Source organism: Stigmatopora argus, chromosome 13 (assembly GCF_051989625.1).
Source record: "Stigmatopora argus isolate UIUO_Sarg chromosome 13, RoL_Sarg_1.0, whole genome shotgun sequence".
NCBI classification, from domain to species: domain Eukaryota; kingdom Metazoa; phylum Chordata; class Actinopteri; order Syngnathiformes; family Syngnathidae; genus Stigmatopora; species Stigmatopora argus.
The window spans coordinates 8,395,152-8,417,781 of NC_135399.1; the positions used below are offsets into that span (position 1 = coordinate 8,395,152).

The following is a 22,630-nucleotide window of genomic DNA, read 5'->3' on the forward strand; positions in this document are numbered from 1 at the left end:
GGAAGTGAATCTCATTTTGATGCCCCGAGCAGCTGTAATTGAAACGTGTGATTTTACATGTATCATATGCTCTCTTGGTAATAATACGATTGATTGTCACTTGTGTTGTGTTGATTTAAAAAGCTGTGATTGTGGCTCCTTATGTATTTTGAGATTGGCTCGCCACCATTTCGGGGTCTACACCGCCTGGTGGCTATAGTTAGCTGGGATAGGCTCCAGCACCCCCTGTGACCCTTGTGAAGCAAAGAAAAGATACGGCCTTAGCACCCCTCCAAAAAATATTTCAATTGTTGGTCACTATTATTTTTCATAATCCAAAAATATCAAGTACATTTCCCCAAATTAACACAAAAAATGACACAAAGTCCACGTCCAAGTTTTTTGTAGTTTTTGAATCCCCTCCTAGACAAAACGGACTGGATATCTATCGCCGTAAATGGCACTAAAACATGAATATTCAATGCCAGCCATTATATTTCAAATGCTTCTGAATGCCTTTCGGTGCCACAATTATCTCGGAAGTGAATTCAATCAACACACCAACCTCCGTAACGGTTTGTTTCGTTTACAAATTGTCAGCTCAGCAAATAACGGCACAGCGTGGAAGCAGTAACTGCAAAACCGTTATAATTATTGTGTTTTCTCCTGAATCTCATTAAAATCTTTCAAGAATTTGCATTAATCCAGTTAATTACCATTCCTGAACCACAAGGTATCAGCCAGAGACATCCGTCAATGTGTTTCAACGTTTTTGATATGACGACTCGGACTGTTTGATCTTTTTTTTTAGAAGTGACTGAAGCCTGACCCAAAATGAATAAAAGTTCACTCAGATTAACATGAGGGAATGTCATTGTGCTACAGAAATTCCTTTGTTCACATCATCTTTTAAGGCGTCCATTATCAAAAGCGGTAAAACAAATTTGACAGTCTCAAGAGCGTCCTCCCTCACCCTGGACTGTCGTAAAGTGCCCACGGGGATGGTGTGATGAACGATTCAAGGCCAGCTCTGGCCCAGGGATGCTCCACTGAACCATGCGTTTGATCTATCATCCGGCCTTCCCATATTAATGATGAGGTCACAGTATTGAGGGTCACGGCATTGCTGATAAAAGCGCAAAGCTGGCTATTTGTTACGGGCCCATCTTGACTGATCGTAACTCTTTTGATGAAGGGGGACACGATTTCACACTCCAGTGCTGTCACGGCCGAGACAAGCCCGCATGTTCCATATAATATAATGTGATTTGAGGATCATAGCGAATGAGCCCTATCAAACTCAATGTGGAACTAAATGAAGTGGCTGTTATCACTCATAGGACAATGATTTTAGACTTAACTGATAAGGCATATTGCAGTACTGCATTAACACCTACTCCATGCTCTATTAACTTTTTTTCCGCCTATGCTTCAGAGGAGTTACTGTTCTGATCTGAGTGCCAATAAACACATGGCACATGGCATAGATTAAATACATATGGGGTTTATGCAGATATAAATATAATCTATTTCCTGTGATGTTACCTGCATATAAAAAGTACATGCTCTCGGGGAAGGTAATAAATCTGCATCTTTGGGCAAAACACAATATTTCTTTGGCCATTAACAACATTTTAGCATGTTTTTGAAAGTAAATGGTCACAGGAAGGTCCAGTAATTTAAGAAGAGACGAGTCTGCCTCACGGTTATGTGTTAATACGCTACATCAAGGCGTGTTCCACCAAACCTCTCAACATGATGACAAATGCTTCTCAACCACTTTGGGAGCAACAGCCGTAAATAAGATTATGTTACTTCTGAGTTTAGACTCCGCTTACAGCATTATGGGGCCCAAAAATTGCTTCTTCTTTTTTTGTATTTCCATACTATTATGATACATATCCACTTGATATCTTAACTCTATCCGTGCCACTGACAATGACCAATGCCAAATCTTGTCATCCTTCTGCTGTGAACTTAAATGAGATTGTCATTTGTTGACATTCAATCCATTTGAAGTGTTTGGGGTTTTGACCAATCCTCCTATTACTGCCAATGGCATCTGATGAGGTTATTTTTTTGTAATCATATAGCACAGAATATTATATTCATCTCTAAATTTGATGCAGAGTAGATGAACACCAATGTGACTACAACCACAATAGCATTGAACATAACTGTCTTTGCTAAGTAATCATATATGCTAGGGTTTCAGTTGTTTATTACCGGCATCCCAGAAAGACAATAAGATCATTATTAATAAAAGGCCAAAAATTGAATATATTGCTGACCCCAAAACAGTAATAACTACATTCTGTTAAATGTCAATGTAAGGTTTTACTAACTAGATGAGGACTTCTAAAGAGCAGACTCCCTCACAAGCAACCAAATTAAAGTGCCATATTTCTTACATGTTTGACCTTTGGCAATTTCTGTTTCATCATATCCCCTACCTTGCTAATTAGAGTTTAAAAGGCAAATTGTCTATCTGATTATTGCAGAATTTCCTTCTGACCTCTGTGACCTTTGACCCCATTACCCCAAAATTTGGTTAGCTTTTCCATTGCGTCTTAAAAATCTTATTCCGCAAGTTATATACTAATTCCTTAGGACACATATGGCAGACATACAGAAATGAGTTTTCTGTCTTCTTTACTATCGGAAAATTTCCTAGTCTCAGTTGGTAATCCCTTCTTTGCCTTATGGTGCCTTTTTGTAGTCTTGGTGAGCCAGCTATCATATTTTTCTGCCAACCTGCTGTACCAAATTGTGACACTGAAGACCTTGAGGGAAAAGTAGAAACACCCTAAGCTGGTGGTCAGTCAATTATAGGGCACACACAATTAACCATGCACACTGCCACCGAGTGGGAATCAAACCCACGCTGCCCGCAGTCAGGCGAAAGAACCACTGCACCATCGGGTGCCCTTAAGCCAAAGTGAAAAATATATGAAATCAAATCAAAACCCAAGAGGGCATTGTAAATGTATCCAGAAACAATAGCCACATATGAGTGTTAGTGTTGTAATTGTGGCAGAATAACGCTCGCAGGTATGGGGGCTCCCCGTGGTTTTTACATTGCTGACTCTTCCTGCCAACATATGGGTACCTCGCACTCTTTTTAAATTCAGTGTTTAGTAATGAGCTTGCTCAACATAAATATGGCACCTACACCAACAACAGTAATTCTGATACGCACTGGGAAAATTGCCTGAAAATTCCCAATGCAGGACCGAAAAATTCAACACGCTTACACGTATACACTATATAAATCTGGCTTTCAACATTAGATAACCCTTGGCTGCTTGACTACAGAAGCACACTGAGAGTGGAGACCTTGCTAAAAATTCATTTTCTGATATCTTTGACCTCTGACCTCGATACATCCAAATGTAATCACCTCTTCCGTTTGATATTACAAGCTTATCCTGCAAGTTTCATATCTACTCATTAATTTTCTGTACTGCTTATCCTCACAAGGGTTGCAGGGGTGCTGGAGCCTATCATAGCCAACAGTGGGCAGTAGGGCAAGTTTGATAATGGTCCCCTTTAGTTCATCTTGAACTATCTTGAACACGAATATACAACATAAAATTCACTACCTCCGCTTACTTAGGTTTCATTTACCAGTAAAGGTAATAACATTTGAATTGTGCTTGTCTCACTGAAAAGAAAATGGAACACATGCTAGAACAAACAAACAAAAAAGAACCATTCAATATACAAATAGATGTGGATTAATATATGAACTATTTTAAAGTGTAAAGTAAAATGAAGTACTCAGCCCTTTCACTTTCTACATAAATGTTACAGAATAAGTCATATATATATATATATATATATATATATATATATATATATATATATATATATATATATATATATATATATATATGGTCATATACTGGCTTTCAACTGTGTGCTAATGATAGGATAAATGCTGTGGGTTCACTAATGGCTTGCTGGGAACAGCAGCCGGCTGCAATAAATGAAGCTGTGCCATGCTACTTTGACCCATGCTGGCACGATTTTTCAAAGGAGTGCAAGCATTTAACAGGCTCTTTGTAATTTGTAAAGATTATCACCTTGTGGTATGGGCAACTCTGCACTTGCCAGGTTAGATGTACTGTACCACCATGTGACTTTACTGTGGTTGAGAAATAAACTAAAACACTTTATGTGGAAAAATTAATTCATTCAATTTCAAAAACGCTTTTCCTCACAAGGGCCGCCCGCGGGGGGTGCTGGAACCTATCCCAGCCAACTATGGGCATCAGGCAGGGAATACCTTGAATCGCTGGCCAGTCAATTGCAGGGCATGAGGAGAAGGACAACCATTCATGCACAAATTTATACCTAGGGGTAATTTAGAGTGCTTCACCCACCTGGGATCAAACCCTCGACCCCAGGACTGTGACGCCGATGCGCTAATCACTTGCTCCCCTAAGTGAAAACAATTAAAAACAAGCAGCGAGCATTTGCTGACAGCTTTCTAGTCTAAAAAGATGGTACGTCTAGTCCAGTTAAAACAATATAATATTGACGATAAGTATAAGCAGTGATCATTTGGACACATACTTGCTAGAAGGTTATTTATTATTCCTGGCATCTTTTTGCTACAGCATAATTCGCATCCATTCTCAATCCCCAGCGTGCTCATATACAACAATAAACCTTTCTCCATTGGGGTCTGTTGGGGTTCATTGAATGATCTTCAAACATCCGACCCATCACTGTCTGGGCTCTCCCAGTCTGGCGGCCATGTTCTGCTTCATTTAAGACAACATCCGGTCAGAGAACAGTCTAAATGGCCCAGGCATTTTTGTGCACGTACGGACTGCTCTGTATTCATTAGCAGGCCAGTCACAGTGGTGCGATGAAGCATATCCTCTCAGGAGCCTGCAGGGACTGTCAGCAGAGTGACGGAGATGGATCGCAGGTGGACCATCGAGGAGACCTGCCATAGATTAACTCGTCTGCCAGCAGGGGGACTCCGCTGCCATTTGTTTCCCGCTCAACAGATAATTTTTCCAATTAACCTTTAAGTGCATTGCTTGATGTTGCATGCACAATGTGGAAAGAGCACCAGGTACCCGCCGGACCTTTCTTTTATTCTAGGGTAATATATTCTTTTGAGACACAAAAGGGTCTGACTAACCCCAAATGTATTTGGATTTACATTTTAATACAATTACATACTATGTACAGGTTACAAAGCCAAATGTAGATATTACTGATACATATTTAAAAAAATATTTTTGTATGTAATGTTTGTATTTAATCACTAAATGCTGCTAGGAAGTGGATTTTACCCCATTTTAGTGCAATTGCATGTTCTCTCCGGGCTTGCGTGGGTTTTCTCCGGGTACTCTGGTTTCTTCCTACATCCTAAAAACATGAAGGGTAGGCTGGTTGAAGACTCTAAATCGCCCTTAGGTCTGAATGTGAGCGTGAATGGTTATTCGTCTTCTTGTGCCTTGCGATTGGCTGGCCACCGATTTTGTGTGACCTCAGCCTGGTGCCCTTAGTCAGCTGGGATTAGCTCCGGCTCCCACCGCGACCCTCCGTTCCTGATGGTGCAGTGGTTCTTCCGCCTGACTTCAGTGCAGGCAGTATGGGTTCGATTGCCCGTTGGTGACGGTGTGATTCTGAGCGTGAGTAGTTGTCCATTTCAGTATGCCCTGCAATTGGCTGTCAACACATTCGGGGTGTCCCCTGCCTGCTGCCTTTGGTTGGCTGGCTAATTTCACTTGTAATCATTTTTTGCCCATATTTGCAGTATACATATTAATGGAATGTATTTGAAAGAAAATCATCACAATGACTATGCAGTATCTTTAAGAATTAGCAAGACTAATGGGATTTTTTAAACTGTATTATTAGCTGTCTACTTCAATCATGACAGATTTTACACCAGACCCAATTTAAATGGTATCTTAACTGAATTGTTTATGATTGAGGGCATCTTTTACACTGTCAACATGTGGACTCAGGAGATTCAGTATTACATTTGCCTTAAGGCCACTAAATATCTCCTGTCCATAGGAATCCAAAAGGGCTAACCCATAAAGGTTTCCACAAACCAGAGTCCAAGTCCATGTGAAAGATTTAAAAAAAAAAAACGTAATTCCATAGCCATCTGGCTCGGGTAAGGGAATTTAAGCGCTGCAAGGATGCCAACCCGATGTCACATTATAGAATGGGCTATTGCTTTCCAAATGACTCTGGGCTATGTCCACTTTCTTCTGCACATTAATGCAACAACATCCTTTTCTGCTAGCACTTTTCTCATCCAAAAGTTTAAAAAGTAAAATTTTCTCCCTAAGCATGGCTGTATTTGATAAGGTATCTAAACTAGGTCAAGGACTGCAACTAAAGTCATTGAAGAGTAATTAAAGCACCCGCGATGCTACAGTTCAAATTGTCTCCACCATGAGCTTTAGAGATAGAAATCCATTCAAGGATTTGGAGACTCATTGTTTCACTTGTCTCTTGAGTGAAATCTTTTCCTCGCTATTTTCTTTCTGGGAAGCTGAGTCTGTAATTAAGCGAGGCGAGTTATAATCAAGTCGCTGGAGAGACGGGGACAGCAACGACTGTTCACCTAAAATGAACAATGCACCAAACGCGACAGCTTGTTTATGTACATACATGTACGGGCGCCGTGTTAGATTACTCAAACTGGCATTCAAGTGGGCATGGTGAATCCAAAATGCTCTGTTGTTCATGTGATGTGACATAAAGAAGCTGTATATCGAGGATTAGAGTCAATAAAGAGCATTTCGCCAGTGTATCAGTTGTTTTTTTGTTGGCGCCAGACCCAGTTTTTACGATAGACTAAATTCCTGTTTTCTGTAAAGCTGTTTTAGCTTAGATGATGCTATCTGTAATGAAGCTGTTGCTACCCGTCTCTGAACAAAGAGGATGACTATACAAACTCAATGTGGGCTGCTTTTAGCTAGCAGAGGTTCTAGCTGAAGTAAGCCATTTTCAACAAAACGCAAAAGAATACAATTCCAGGGGTTGGAGGAAAATTCATCCTTGTTCAAAATGATAGTTTAACCAATAAGTGAATATGCAACGTATGCAAAAATGATAAATATGTCAAGATGTATGCTGGAAAAAGGTGCTCTAAAAGTGCACCTCATTCCCAAGTTATTATTTTAAGTGAAAATTATGTTTCTTCAAGAGTGAGTGCAACTGGTCAATGAGTGAATTACCTTGGCAACTGGCAGCATAAATCGCCAATCTGGATGTTGGTAATCTATAAAAACATACAATTGTTGTAGAAATTCAATGATCGGATTTGATGCATCGATTTGTTAAGCACAATTAAATCAAAATCAATCAAAGTGCAAAATATTGTATAATATAGACATCTAGTAGATATTTGTGGAAAAAGTATGTTATTGAATCAATTTTTCATCAGAAAATTGTTGAAAATATCTCAACTGTTTTGCATTTTTATTGCTTTAGGCGAAATGTGTAATCTATAAAAATAAAATTCTAATAAATTTATATAAAATTGTTTATATATATATATATATATATATATATATATAACATCTGGTGCTTTGTAAAAATGATCAAGGAGTGAATCCATTTAAACACAATTTGCTAATAGCAATTTGAATAGCAAATCAGAATTGGAATGTTACAAAATATGGCGAGTTTTATTTTTTTACTTGGATAAGAGTGTTCTCATCCCAAGTATAGTGCAAAGAACTATAGTAAAAGGAAGACAAACAAATGTGCCCATACAGTATAGATTTGGAAAATAATATGCAAACTACTAATTAATATAGGCGGCAACGGGACTACCATTGCCTTGTGAAATGTCTAATCCCTTTCTGTAAGAAGAAGATATTTGGCAACCACCTTCATCCACTGTCACATTGTGCCTGTGGTCTTTTTGTTTCTTTCGCAGAGCCTGTGGCGGAGCATTTGAAGTTTTTAATCTGGTGCTCCAGAGACTAAGGTCACCTTACACTACTCCTCTTCCTCCCCACTTTTATTTGCTCTTCTGGCAACCTTGCTATTTCACACACTATTAAAAGAAATCTGCTAATGCAAGGAGTGAGGTCCTTGGCTTGTGGAATGGAAAATGATGGCATTTTTGAATGCTGTCTCTCGAAAAAAAAGACCCCAGGCGTCTTGTGCAGGGTTTATGACCCAAAGATTAGTCACTTTTTGGAGCTGGATGTACTGCCCTGAGCTATTTCTGCCAGAAACTGATTTTCATATTGATGTGCAATGTTGAGCTCTCTCCAGTCCACATATTGGCTCATGCATCACCCAGAGTCTGCAGCTGTCAAGCTTCAGTGATAGCAAAGTGAAGCAGACAATTCCTTTGTTAATAAATAAACAAGTGAGGCACTGCAGGTACATTATATTTGTCAGGCGCAAAGCATTTCGGCTACAGGCTCCACATTCCATTTCCATTAACATTGCATGTTATTCGGTCTCATTCTGCTCTTGATTTACTGTCTCAAACCATTATTATGATATCCACGCTGCATGCAATACTGGCTATGTCATCAAGAATGTAAATTAATTATTGTGTTTTGGAAATTACCTTCCTACTTTCTATTTTGTGTACCAGAAACATCTGCACATGTTTACGTAGAATATACAATGTGTATATATGTATATATGTATATATATATATATATATATATATATATATATATATATATATATACATGTTTACGTAGAATATACTATGTGTATATATGTATATATATGTGTATATATATACATATAGATACATATATATATGTATATATATATACTTTTTACATATATATATATATATATATATATATATATATATATATATATATATATATATGCATACATACATATATACACAGTATATTCTACGTAAACATGTGCAGATGTTTCTGGTACACAAAATAGAAAGTAGAAAGGTAATTTCCAAAACACAATAATTAATTTACATTCTTGATGACATAGCCACTATTGCATGCAGCGTGGATATCATAATAATGGTTTGAGACAGTAAATCAAGAGCAGAATGAGACCGAATAACATGCAATGTTAATGGAAATGGAATATATATATATATATATATATATATATATATATATATATATATATATATATATATATATATATATATATATATATATATATTACACACAGCAAATACTCTTCAGAAGATTTGCTACTCTGCTGGTGTAGTTTAATAGTGAAACATGTTAATTTGAAGACTACTGTCATAGGGAAAGTGACTATTTTTTTTGAGTAAAAAAACAGATCTAAACATAAAGATCTGAACATAAATCATAAAGATCTAGCATCTACAAAACATGGACATAACATTTTGGGACATGTTAATGTCTGGGATACAAGTGTGGGCTACATGTACATGACCCAAAATGTGATGTTCACATAGATGGAAGCCAGGTCTTAATTATAGTGAGATAGTTATTTGTATTACCTTATTATTTAATGAATAAATAAAATCATGAATTAAAAAGAAATAACACTCTTGTTATGGTCTTCCAAAGCACTCTAAAGTTGTTCTAAATACATAGTCAATGGAAGCCAATGAATTAAATGATTGCCCAGTAAAAGAAGACATAAACAAAAATGTTCAACTTCGGTAGCCTTTTAAGAGTACTTACTAATAAGAACAGTCTTAAAAACAATAGAAAATATGTCAACTCAATATACTTCATCATACGACCACGATGGCTTTGACCTTGCAAGGATGGAAAAAAGAACAACCAGGGAATTACATGAGAAAGAGCTTTGCATGTATTACACATAAAAAAAGACTATGGAGAGATTAACCAAGGCCAGATGTGTCTCTTGAAGGAATTAAAAAAAAAGCCATACTGCCGTCCGCTAAGAAGCTGCCACATTCTGCAAGTGAAAAGCAACAAGCAGCAGGACGCTGGCGCTCAGCTGTCTGCGCCATCACTTTGACTGTCTCGGAAAAATTTGCATTTAGGGTCCTCTTTTAATGCTGTCATCCATCATACTTGAGCAGAAAAAATAGCACAAAGTTGACCGAGTGATGCTAAAGCGGCATTAGAATTGCTCATAGGCAACGATCTCTATATGGAGAGGAGACGTGCACATTTGGCTGTATATAAGCAATTGAAGGTTCACTATCACTTCAGGGGATATTTTACAGAATTCGATAAATTGGACTTCACTAAGCCAGAACCCATAGTCTTTTTTTTCTTTCCAAAATAAACCACAAAGTGAGTGTGAATGGTTTCGGTCTCCCCCTGCCCTGCGATCGGCTGGCCACCGATTCGGGGTGCCCCCCGCCTCTGGCCCGAAGTCAGCTGGGATAGGCTCCAGCACCCCCCGCGACCCTAATGAGGATAAAGCGGTTCAGAAAATGAATGAATGAATGAATGTTATATAAAGAACCAACTCACTGTACTTCCCCGTGACCGGACGTTTGGTCGCCGGACGTTTGGTCGCCAAACGTCCGGCGACCAAACGTCCCGCGACCAAACGTCCGGCAACCAAACGTCCGAGTACCCTTCCTTGTGACCAGACGTTTGGTCGCTGGACGTTTGGTCGCCGGACGTTTGGTCGCCGGACGTTTGGTCGCCCGGACGTTTGGTCGCCCGGACGTTTGGTCGCCCGGACGTTTGGTCGGCCGGGTGAATATAATTTTGAGAGCTGGTTTCAACAGTAAACTCTCTGTCATGTTGTCAAACGTCCGGCGACCAAACATCCGGGCGACCAAACGTCCGTCGACCAAACGTCCGGCGACCAAACGTCCGAGTACCGTACTTCCTAGACATCATCACATTAGTACTAGTAAAACAGATTTTTTTTACAACAAATATTGGTCAAACTGCCATAAGATCCAAAATTGGCTGTTTTGTAATTCTAGTGTCAGTAGAGTGTATTTGTCGAGAAACCACATGTCAAAATAACAACGCTTGTGTTGTCCAGCGCTAGGACTCGGCGATACCAACACACTCATTTACAGTTTATATTGGATTTTCGTGTCAGCACTTTTGGTAAGCTGGTAAAATATAATTGTGTCATCCTTTATGAAGCAGTGTTGTGGTGACAGTAGCCACAGAAGTGTCATTACTCTGCTTTTTATTAGGGTGCGAGGACGGGACATTTTGTTGGTGATGAATAACGTCTCCCTAGCGCAACGTCACTGTGGTGGTTGTGTGCTTCATTGAATTTGCACGGGTCATTGAAAACGAAATCAATTCTAAATGAAGAATTAGATCTGTTCACTGTAATGGGTTTTATTTGACAGCCATCAATACCGACATCGATTTGCAAGTCCAATTGAATCTTGTGAGACACAAATATCGGCAGAGCCCGGCAACAAATGTAAGGAAGATGTAGAGTGGCTTCTATAAATCAATCATGATTTTCTCCAAACGACTGCACAGGAGCACATCCAGATAAATAAGGTCAGGAACGGAGAACTTAACCCTTTATAGGGGCACTCATCGAACTCATTGGCTTTGATTATCAGCGCAAGCTGTCCAATCCTTGTTGATTGGGAGGGGCGTAAGAACGTTCGTTTATTAGAGTTGTAATTAATTGGACGTCTATCGCCATCAATGGTAAGGAATTAGTTAAATACTATTAAATTAGGGCGGCCCTGCGGGTGAGTGGTTTGCTTATCGTCCTCACAGTGGGGTTCCTGGGTTCGAATCCATGTCGGTCCACCTGTGTGGAGTTTGCATGTTCTCCCCGGGCCTACGTGGGTTTTCTCCTGGTACTCCGGTTTCCTCCCACATTCCAAAGACATGCATGGTAGGCTGATTGGACGCTCTAAATTGCCCCTAGGTATGAGTGTGAGCGTGGGTGGTTATTTGGCCTGTGGTCCGAAATCAGCTGGGATAGGCTCCAGCACCCCACGCGACCCTAGTGAGGATTACGCGGTTCAGAAAACTGAGACTATGAAATTAAAGAAAAAGAGAAGCCGAATGGCATGTCAGGTTTATTAAGCACTGTGGGAAACTTGTTATTCTTTTCAATGTTATTAAGTTACATTTTCATTAACATTTTATTCATTCCTAAATTTGGTATGTAATGATGATCGTAAAAAATGCAATAATAACTGATTGCTCAAAGATAAAAAAAATATTACATCAAAAATGCTCAACAAGTGATGAATTATTAGTTCGGGTTCCTTTGAATGAATTTTTAAAAAAAGATTACATATAGAATTTTTGGTTGCTGGTTAGATCAAGAAAAGCGGAGTTATAAAAAAAGGGAGCCAAGGGATCGTATTCATGAGTTATTAAAGCAGAGGGGTCACTCCTGGGAGTCGCACTTGAAATAGAACTCCAAAGTTTTCACCTTCATTTCTTACGTACATTAAAGCTAAAGCCCAGTAGACCGGATATTTAAGATCACGTGAATGAGACAGAAACAGCATTTAATAAAGGCAAAAGATGAGATACATGTAGATTAAAGTATGAAAGACTAATAAAGTCAGAGCAGGGCTGGGGGGAACTGTGAGGTCTTATTGTCCTTTTCTCATAACAGGGATTAAGTACAAATATCCCCGCCGTGGGTATTAACTTGTGGCAGGATTGTTCTGTCATGATCACTTCTCTAACAGAACGGACAGAATCATCCTCAGTGGATATACATCTATAGCACATGTGTCAAAGTGACGGCCCGGGGGCCAAATCTGGCCCGCCGCATCATTTTGTGTGGCCCGGGAAAGTAAATCATGAGTGCCGACTTTCTGTTTTAGGATCAAATTAAAATGAAGAGTATAGATGTATATTAAATTTCCTGATTTTCCCCCTTTTAAATCAATAATTGTAATTTTTTAATCATTTTTTCTGTTTTTAGTTCAAAAATCATTTAGTAAAATCTAAAAATATATAACAAATTAAAAAAAGCTAAAATAAACATTGTTTTAGATATATAAAAAACTGAATATTCAGGGCTTTTAATCCAGTTCTTTTAATCCATTTATTAAAAAAAACTAAATATTATATCTAAAATGGTCCAGTCCACGTGAAATCAAGTTGACGTTAAAGCGGCCCGAGAACCAACCCGAGTCTGACACCCCTGATCTATAGAGTTCACTTGCTAAAAAGTGTTTCCATTGCGTTTCCAATGTATCAAAGCTACATATTCGAATTTTTTTATTTGGCCAATTTCAAGCATGAATGCGCAATAGTATTGCTGATTTTTCACTCCAACAACATTAGTACATGTCTCAATAGTGAGTTTCATTTCACAGGTTAATTTTGTACTACTGAAAGGAGAAAATGGGAATTAATCCTTAATTCTCACTACTCATTTACTTCATTGGGCACCATTGATGGCAGTAGACGTCCAATCCATTTTGACTGGGAGGGCCGAATGAACATTTGTCCTGACAGTTTGGGACGTTTATTGTCATTCATTCATCTTCCGTACCACGCATCCTCGTAAGGGGTTGCAGGGGTTGCTGGGGTCTATCCCAGCTGACTACAACCCCCAAACTGGTCGCCACTCAGCTGAAGTTGGGCAGACAAAGGGACAGACGACCAATCGCACTCACAATCATACCGCCACCAGCGGGAATCGAAACGCGAAGTCAGGCGGGTGAACCACTACACTATCAGGCGGCTCATCTATTGTCAATGATAGGCAATTGAATAGAGGGATGGAAAATACCTTGTTCATATGAATACCAGCAGAAGAATCTAGTTTGATAAATTAAAAAGACAAAATTCTGGCGTGCAAAAGTAACAAAAATATATAAAGATAAAAGCTATTATTTTCCAGAAGTAAGTGAAATAGCCATTTTTAGACATTTGTAAAACGCCAGTACAATTTTAGCCAATAAATTGTGAGTATAACTAAGTTTGTACAACCTACTGGTCACACATTGGCAAATGTTGAATTATTTATACTCGAGGTAGGACATTCCCACTTCAAAATCAGTTTTTAAAAAATTATGTTAGGGTTTCTCAAAATTGGAGCCTTCCTTATAATGAATTATGACATGAACCAATAAATGAGACTATTTTTTTATAGCTACACCCAAAAAAGCAGTACTGAGGATGTTACCAACAAGGACTTGAACCACTAGATTAATGAGACAGCCAAACAAAAACGTGATTAAAACAACTCTCTACTTTCCAACCCTTTTTGATTTGTGCTGAATCGGCTTAGATTGATTCAACCCGGCACGTCCTGTCATTATTTTTCATCGCTAAAGTTCAAACTCAGAAAGAGAGAAAATCCAAATCACTGACAGAATTGTTCAAAACCTCCATTATTATTATCTAGTTGTATTAAATGCAGCCGAGGAATCTTGGGAGTCGTGAATCAACACAACCACATTGTGCTGGACGGAGTCCCGTGGAGGACAGCTGCTATATAACAGCATCTTTTAAACAGGACTAATTCTCCTGGATGAAATATGTCACAAAGGCCAGCCATTTACTGGACTGATATCAGAGCTATATTTCAAGGGCTGGCCATTAGAGGTTGTGTGATGTATTTTAGCACCACTTTATGTGGAGCTAACTCTCAAAGAGCTATTCTGACATGATAGCTGATAGAAGAAGACTTGGCCAGTGTGGCGAGGAGAGAAGCCATATTAAAGCAGATAAGATCTAAAGAGGGAATTTGGCCAAGCGCTGAATATCCAAGCTCCAAAGAATACTCAGATGCCATCGACGGTTTGTCCTCCAAGATAAGTGGAATGCAGGCAGTTTATGACAAATGTGCAGACAATAACCAAGTGGAGTAAAAAAGTTGAGATTGTTGATATAAAGACTTTTTAAAAAGTTGTTCCGCTTTTTTTGTGGCATTTAAAATGGATTATCACAAGGCAAAGAAAACAACAGAAAGAATTTTCAACAATAAATTGAAATATAGCACAGAAATTATTATTTTTTTATGTTTCGGATTACTTTTTCTAATGGGTAAGGTTTAAAAAGTTAATCATTTAAAATCCCCAGTATTTCCCAGAAAGGGCAGACATTTTTCCCCAATGCCGGTACTATTTTAACAATTTATTAGCGTACCAAATAGCCCACCGTTCCTCGTTTTATCAGTAATACCAGTGGTGTGCCGTCAGAGCCTTCAAGGCCTTCTCTGCTGGCCAAGAAATATCTGAATCACAGACTGATGTTAATTATATTTTGTCCATGAATGCTTATTAAATAATTCCAAATTGTCTGTTAGCTCCCTTTCATTGCTTTTCCCCCTGGTTGCACTGCTTCCAGATGTGTGTTGTCATATGGAAGCATTTAACCAATCACATTTCAGTCATTATTTGTTGCCAGGGTCAGAATTCTGCCTCAAGGCCTTCACAATCAGTTCTGCAGGCTCTGCTGCATTAAACAAGCGTCGATAAGACTGTTGCTTTAACCAATCAGAATTCGATTTGGTGACACCAAGGCCTTCTCGCAGGCGTAGGGATACATCAATACCTTCTCGCAGGCGTAGGGATACGTCATCGCTTTCACCAACTATGATTGGCTAGTGATATACTGTACGACTCGTACGGTGTTTGTAAGGTTTTTGGGGGGTTTGTAAGGGGAATCATAATCATTTATAAGGGCAGTTATCGGCAGAGGTTGACAGGTATGTTAATATTGTATTATAAATTGTTTTGAAACAGGAATACATTCTGGCATTTTAGTTGTGCCCCTCAATAACATTGTTTTTGGGGGTTCCTGTTCATCTGCTTAGACACAGAGAATGCTAAGGCTAAGTGTCTTTAAGCTCTGGAACAGTTTTAACGTGCCACCTTGTTTGTGAAGTTTAGTGTATACTCCAGTTGTTTATATTCTGTTGTTTATTCAAAGACTGCAGCTTCACAAAAAAGAGAGAAAAATGTTGAATTGATTTAATCTGGAAGAAGTGCCATTGACGGCACTAGACGTCAGCCAATCTAGTAAATATTATGGGCTGCACATTATTTTCTCCATTAACTGGGTGTCGTCTCACCCTTTAAGGCAGTTCTTGTTTAGCTTGATCAAATGGTCATCCTTTTATTTCAGACCTGCACTCTCAACAAGGCAATGTTTCAGCTTTGAGTTGAAGACAGGCCAAAATAATAAATTACATAAAAAGAGAGAACAAATAAAAACATTAACGATTATATTTGCTCATTAGCCTGAGCCAGACGCTAAAAGTTCATCTATTTGCCAAACAGATGGAGCAAAGCAGGTTGGTTTCTGTTCGGATGAAGAAATTCACCTAAAGCTGTCTCAAACTCGGAGCGTTGGCACGTGAGCAACATCTGACAAGAATGGGGAAGAAAGACTGGATTCCGTACTAAATGACCTAAATATCCGGCACAATAAGAACAAAACGAAGCACGTGTAATAATACCACGCCTTCAGAAGATATGCGCGATGCATAGTTCTCAAAGAGAATTAGCTTCAGTGCGTTGAGGTTGATTATCTCAGTGACTAATGCTCTGTCACTCGGTAGTGTGCGAGGGCCCTGTGAGGACCTCTTTTAATGAAGCCTGAACAGGTGCTGAAAACCCACTGACATCGGTGGGGGATGGAGAAGGGAGGTGCGGGGCGAGTGCATGAACAAGAATTTTTGATGAATTTCAATTACTGATCTATTAAAGCTAATGAGGTAAATGAGCAGCCAGAACACATTTACTGGATCGCCCGAGACAAGACCTGAGCAGTTTGACATGTGTTCTGTGTGTGCATGTGCAGTGACATCATATGTTAAATGTTACCTTTCTGAGTCAGTTATTAATAGTAGCATTTAAGAGATCTGTATGTTTTTTGTTAACTATTATTCTTATTTGTGTTTTCTAGAGCAATTGTATTTGTTGTCTGAATGTTAAGTCATTGTGCCATCTGTTGGATGGTTTATTAAAGCACACAAAGGGAGTTTGCTTCATTCCTGCACATTTACTGCCATCTGTTGGGATTTGGATGAAAGGTTTTCTTAGGATAGGCCTGTACTTCAACCATTTAACGGAGCTAGTAAATTAAAAAAGAATGGCCACAGTGTATTTCTGCTTTGATGTATTTTTTTTAAATAAACAATTTACTCATTTATATTTGTATTTTTAACTCTTTAACAAAACACATGGCCTACCGTATGCATGCATGTACATCTTAGTGTATGTATTATATATTTATATATATATATATATATATATATATATATATATATATATATATATATATATATATATATGTATGTATATATATATATATATATATATATATATATATATATATATGTGTGTGTGTGTGTGTATTTCAGCAACACACTTATTTATTTATATATTTAATCATGTATTTATTTATTATCTTACCTATTACCTATCTATTTATGTCTAAAATGCCTTTCCTATTTCTGCATCCTCACCCTCTTGCTACTGTGACAACGAAATTTCCCGAATACGGGATGAATAAAGTTATCCAATCCAATCCAATTTATAGCTGAAGGCGCCACTGTGAGTGGTTAGCATGTCGGTCTCACAATTCTGGGGTTGAAGGTTCGATCCCAGGTGGATCCTCACTATGTGATGTTTGCATGTTCTACCTGAAAAATCATTTTTAACTGTACACAATATCCATCCTCCTTTCTTTCTTCCTTCTTTTCTATCGCCATCGAAGCTAATGCTGAAAGTCGAGCCTGTCCTGTCGTATTTCTGGCATAGTCCGTCTTGAAAATGGCTTTAAATCAACACAACAATATATTTGCTTGTGCAGCCCTCTCCAAATACAGTTTGGTAGCTCTGGCTAATGACTAGCCTCATAGTTGGTGAAAGCGATGACGTATCCCTACGCCTGCGACAATGCATTGTGGAACCCTCGAAATCTGATTGTTTAAAGCAACAGTCTTAGCGACGCTTGTTTAATGCAGCAGAGCCTGCAGAACTGATTGTGAAGGCCTTGAGGCAGATTTCTGACCTTGGCAACAAATAATGGCTGAAATGTGATTTCATAATAATATAATAATAATATTAAATGCTTCAATATGAAAACACACATCTGGAAGCAGTGCAACCAGGGGGAAAAGCAATGAAAGGAAGCTAACAGACAATTTGGAATTATTTAATAAGTATTCATGGACAAAATATCATTCAGATATTTCTTAGGCCAGCAGAGAAGGCCTTGAAGGCCCTGACGGCCCGCCACTGAGTATGTGTAATACTCGAGTTTAAGCATGAACACAGATAAGGCTTAAGCCACTGTTGAAATATATCCTGCCCTCTTTTTCAGCGCTACACTTGTTTCTGAGAAGATTTAAGATGTCAGCTCTTATTTGTGGCGTGAACGACTGAGAGAAATCATTGCTCGCCGTCATGAAAGCAAGCAGACGCTGTCCAGTCTTGCTGTTATGATCGAAGCACTCTGTGATGTCATAAGTATTGGGGATGAAATGTTCCTCATATTTGAGACCCAGAGTCTTCAAGGAAGCTACGACATCTTGGGATGAGTAATACACAGGGATGGTTTCATTGCACAGCTCCTTTGAGAATGTCCTCCAGAGAATGTCCCCGGCAGCAGAGGCTGTATCAACATGTATTCATTTGAATTAAAACTCTAAATTACAAATCAAAGAGAAGCTAAAAAGGATTGCATTCGCTGCGGGCACAAAGGGTTGAGCAATACAAATTCAACCTGGCAACAGTCAACTATGCAATTTAGTTATTTTGATCGATGCTGGTGTAATCTATAGATTTTTTTTTTCTTCAAATTTTCATATTTTGCACAGTTGGTAATATGTGTTGTCTTGGAAACAAAATCCAGTCATAAATAGAGGTGTTCATTTACAGCCATACAAACGAGGCTTACCTTTTTCTATTATGATCATGAGCCTGCCATTCTTCTTCAGAATGTTGTGGTAAAATTTGATCGTTTCTGTCACGTCGTCGACGTAGTAAATCATCTGTAAAACACAGATTTGGAAAAAAATCTCTCACTTAACATCAGTTAAGAGTGTTAACCTGCATGGATTCTACCTGGATCATGTGAATGAAGTCATATTTCTTTAAGTCTTTGACTTGCTTTCTGTAATCTTCGCTGAGCATGACGTGCCATGTGAATGGTATCTTCTGAAGATTATCGGTCATTGCTACCAATGCTGAGAACATAATATAGAATTCAAAAATCATAAAAATGGTTATTAGAACATGGCATAAGAGTCACTGTTCAACTCAACCCTCACTGGGAATTGTACATACCTTTAAAGTTGGCAAGCAATTCAGTGCTTCCCTCGATAATATCAGCAGTGATGGGTAGACTGGAGCAAGTGGATTGCAGGAGAGATAGCATTTTGACATCCAACTCACCTAAAACAAGTCAAAAATTTAGTTCCTCAACATATAATACATGTAGTGGAAATATCTGTAGAGTAGTTTTGACATTGTTATCATTTTTTACACTGCCTGTGTTTACAATGATAGAGCAAGTGACTTGTCAAAATGCATAATGTATTTTTCTTTTCGTTGGATTTTTAATGTACAAAACATCCCTGCAAAGCAGTGTTGCATTCTAGATGCCTCGTTTGTAGGATTTTTGTTTTCTCATGTTATATGCCTTATTTTTGTTACTTGCCATAATGTGTTTTTGATATGAACTCTAGGATATTGTTTACAAAAATGTACAAAAACACTAAAAATGTGTGTTTGGGTTTTTTTTTCAGTTGGATCAAGTATGCATGGTTACTGGGGTTACCTTGTCGTTGTATGTGGTTTTAAAAATAATGCAATAAAGCACTAACGTGCCACTGTAAAAGATTGTATAGCATATCTGCCTCACAGTTCTGAGGTCAAGGGTTCAATCCCAGGTTCGGACAGTCCCGTGTGGAGTTTGGCATGTTTTCCCCGTGCCTGTATGGGTTTTCTCCAGGTACTCCGGATTCCTCCCACATTTCTTGCATGCATGGTTAGACACTCAAAGTTGTCCGTAGATGTGAGTGTAAATGGAAAAATATTCATATCTATTAGATCTACAAAATGGCAACAAATAACCGCTTCAGCATTTCAACTGTCCCTTACCTCCACCACTTCCAACACCGAGAACACCCAGACTGCTTTTATCTGCTGAAATTCTGCACCAAAAAAAAGTTGGATTTAATGACCATACGGTATTAAAATAATTGGAGAACATTTCGGTCAAATGTTATATACAGAAATCAAAAAATCCCACTCATGTTTTGAACTGGTCAGCTTTGTTGTCGACTGATTTTAAATCTAGTCAACTATTTTACTGATCTTTAAGCATGAGAGTTTGGTTTAGCATTGATTTGAATTGAAATGCTTTTATTGGCATTATACAAGTATAATGAGATTTATATAATATAGTAGAATAAAGTAGAATGGATGCGTGTTGTGTTCTCCATCAATAATGGCAATTCATGAAGAATGTGGGTGAGTTTGGATCCCAAGAAGTAATTTTATCTTTAATTTATCGGCTTCTTTTAACAGTGGTAGATTAACCAGATTTTCTAAAAAAAAATGGCTTCCATCTCCCATTCCGTCTCCCATTCGCTACCATTGACGGCAATAGACGTCTAATCCATTTGGATTGCCATCCCTCTGAATTTAAATGGTTTGGACGTCCATCTACGTCACTGGACTTTAAATTTATCTTTAAAGTAATTCCACACACGCACACACACAAAACTAAACCCTGGTTGTGTTCCATTATTGTTAGAGTCCGCGTGGCTAATAAATTAGAAACTCTGAGTACCTTTTGAATTGTTCGGGCAGGTACTTGAGGAGAAATTGAAGAATGCCTTCGTGCTCATCCGAATTTTGCAGAAAGAACTGAAAATGTTGAACTTCGATGCCCTCATACATGCTTTGCTTGATCTCTGTCGCCATGATTCTGAAAAGCATGAAGTCAACAGCGTTCGCAATACATGAAAACAAAATGTTCGTTTTTTTTATCTTATATAGCACCTTGTTTAGCACTGAGGGCCTCGATATATCGCTGTAGATAAGGACTAAACAAGCGTTACACTCGAGTTTTAAACATGATTTTCCACTCTACGCACCTGCATTAAACATTACGTCGAACTTCAAATTATAAATTTAAGCACAATTTGATATATTGCTGATCGTGACTTGAAGATGTAATTTATTAATGTATTATTATACTGTTACAATATATGTAATATTTATAAACGTTAAACAGTGAAAGGAATGCGATTATTTATTACTTTAATTTTGACATTCTGACGGGTTTTAATTTCTGATTACTTATCATAAGACTTACCGTGTGAGCGTCAGTCGTCGTTGTTGTTGTTGTTGTTGTTGTTAAGTCACCTCAGGCGCCTGCAAGTATTAGTAGTCTACTTGAATTGTGCATCTCTTAGTAAAGGATACGCCCTGGTTTATGCATTTCAGAAGGAACTTGTTGAACTTGTTGGTTGTTATTTGCTAGAAATCACTGGTGACAGCCTGTCCTTCCAGTTTAAACTAATTGGATACATGATTTTTCCCCTATTTTCAACACATCGGATATGAATTAATATATTATTTCATGAAGTCCACATCTTTACCAATTTTACCTGTTGTTATTAGGCAATTTTAAATTGATCATCAGGAAACGCCTTGGAAAAACATCTCTGCGGAATTCTGTTTTTGAGAAGTAGGTGCAGCTATGCTCATTAACTTCACATAATTGTTGTTTAGACATGGACATGTTATGGCAAATAAAATATTTGTTCTTATTTAACCGGTTGGCTGACAATATAGGAATATTCCAAAGGATTAAATTGATTGCTAAACAGGGAAATGAATATAATTTTAGGATGTAGCTGCATCAGTCAGAGAGACAACAAAGAAAGCATATGTACTTAAAAGACATTTTATTCCTTTATTTAATTGTCATGATTTGCTATGACTGAAATTTCCTGTTGAATCAGATGAAATTTCAGTTTGACAAAATGTTTCAATGTAAACGAAACAATTAATAATTTCAAGATAATGAAACTGCACTATTATTTGCACACTATGTACAATCACTCTTAAAATTGATTTTTTAAAAATTGTATCAGCAAATGCCAGTACAGCACCATTGTCATGTTTTTTTAAATTAAAAATACTTTTATGACTAAATTACTGCATATTTACTTGAATGTACAGTAATTGTTATCATCTCAGAAGACACTGCTGAACTCATTTTCTGTTCAATTGCTGTCATCCTCCCCCTTTAAATGGATTGGACACCTACGATTGATAAAATCATTTAAATTCACAGCAGAATGAAAATTGGATGCCATATGATAGGACATCTATCATCATATTGGGCATGGCAACATTCAGTTTTGAAATACAATTCTCAAAACGTACACATTGTACAGCTTTGTCACATTATTTCTTAGTACTCGCACGTTCCGATCATGAGATTTTGATGCATTATTGGTACCGATACCAATACTAGTGATGGTATTGGACAAGTATTGATAACGCTGCAACACTGTTTTCTTTATATATTGTTAAAACTGTCAGTGGTACATTAGTAAAATGATTTTTTTTTTTAAATCCTCTCTTTCTGGCCTCAGTATAATTTTATGAAACCATCCAGCATAGACTACATTCAAATAGTACAAACACACAAGTGGTTTTAAAACTACAAACTCCCCCTTTCACATGTATTTTTTTGCTTATTTTAGACATCTGCATACCTGTCAACCTCTGCCGATAACTGCCCTTATAAATGATTAT

General features: G+C 38.0%; 1 protein-coding gene across 3 annotated transcripts in view; it reads right to left on the minus strand.

Annotated features, from left to right (window-relative positions):
- The window catches only part of LOC144086848 (histamine N-methyltransferase-like), a 37,039-nt gene extending 14,429 nt beyond the window's left edge, over nt 1-22,610 (minus strand). For 2 of the 3 annotated variants that reach the window (XR_013304588.1, XM_077617006.1), the window contains exons 1-7: nt 21,177-22,610; nt 20,649-20,786; nt 19,955-20,007; nt 19,139-19,246; nt 18,917-19,038; nt 18,750-18,843; nt 7,200-7,243 (exon numbers count right to left, since the gene is read on the minus strand). Coding sequence is in view for 2 of the 3 variants with exons in the window: in XM_077617006.1 (XP_077473132.1) it covers nt 7,200-7,243; nt 18,750-18,843; nt 18,917-19,038; nt 19,139-19,246; nt 19,955-20,007; nt 20,649-20,782 (555 nt within the window). In the remaining variant the exon portion in view is untranslated. Of the gene's footprint in view, nt 1-7,199; nt 7,244-17,989; nt 18,465-18,749; nt 18,844-18,916; nt 19,039-19,138; nt 19,247-19,954; nt 20,008-20,648; nt 20,787-21,176 lie in introns of those variants that run through there. The other variant, XM_077617005.1, reaches the window with a different exon arrangement.
- Nucleotides 22,611-22,630: the final 20 nt, after the last annotated feature.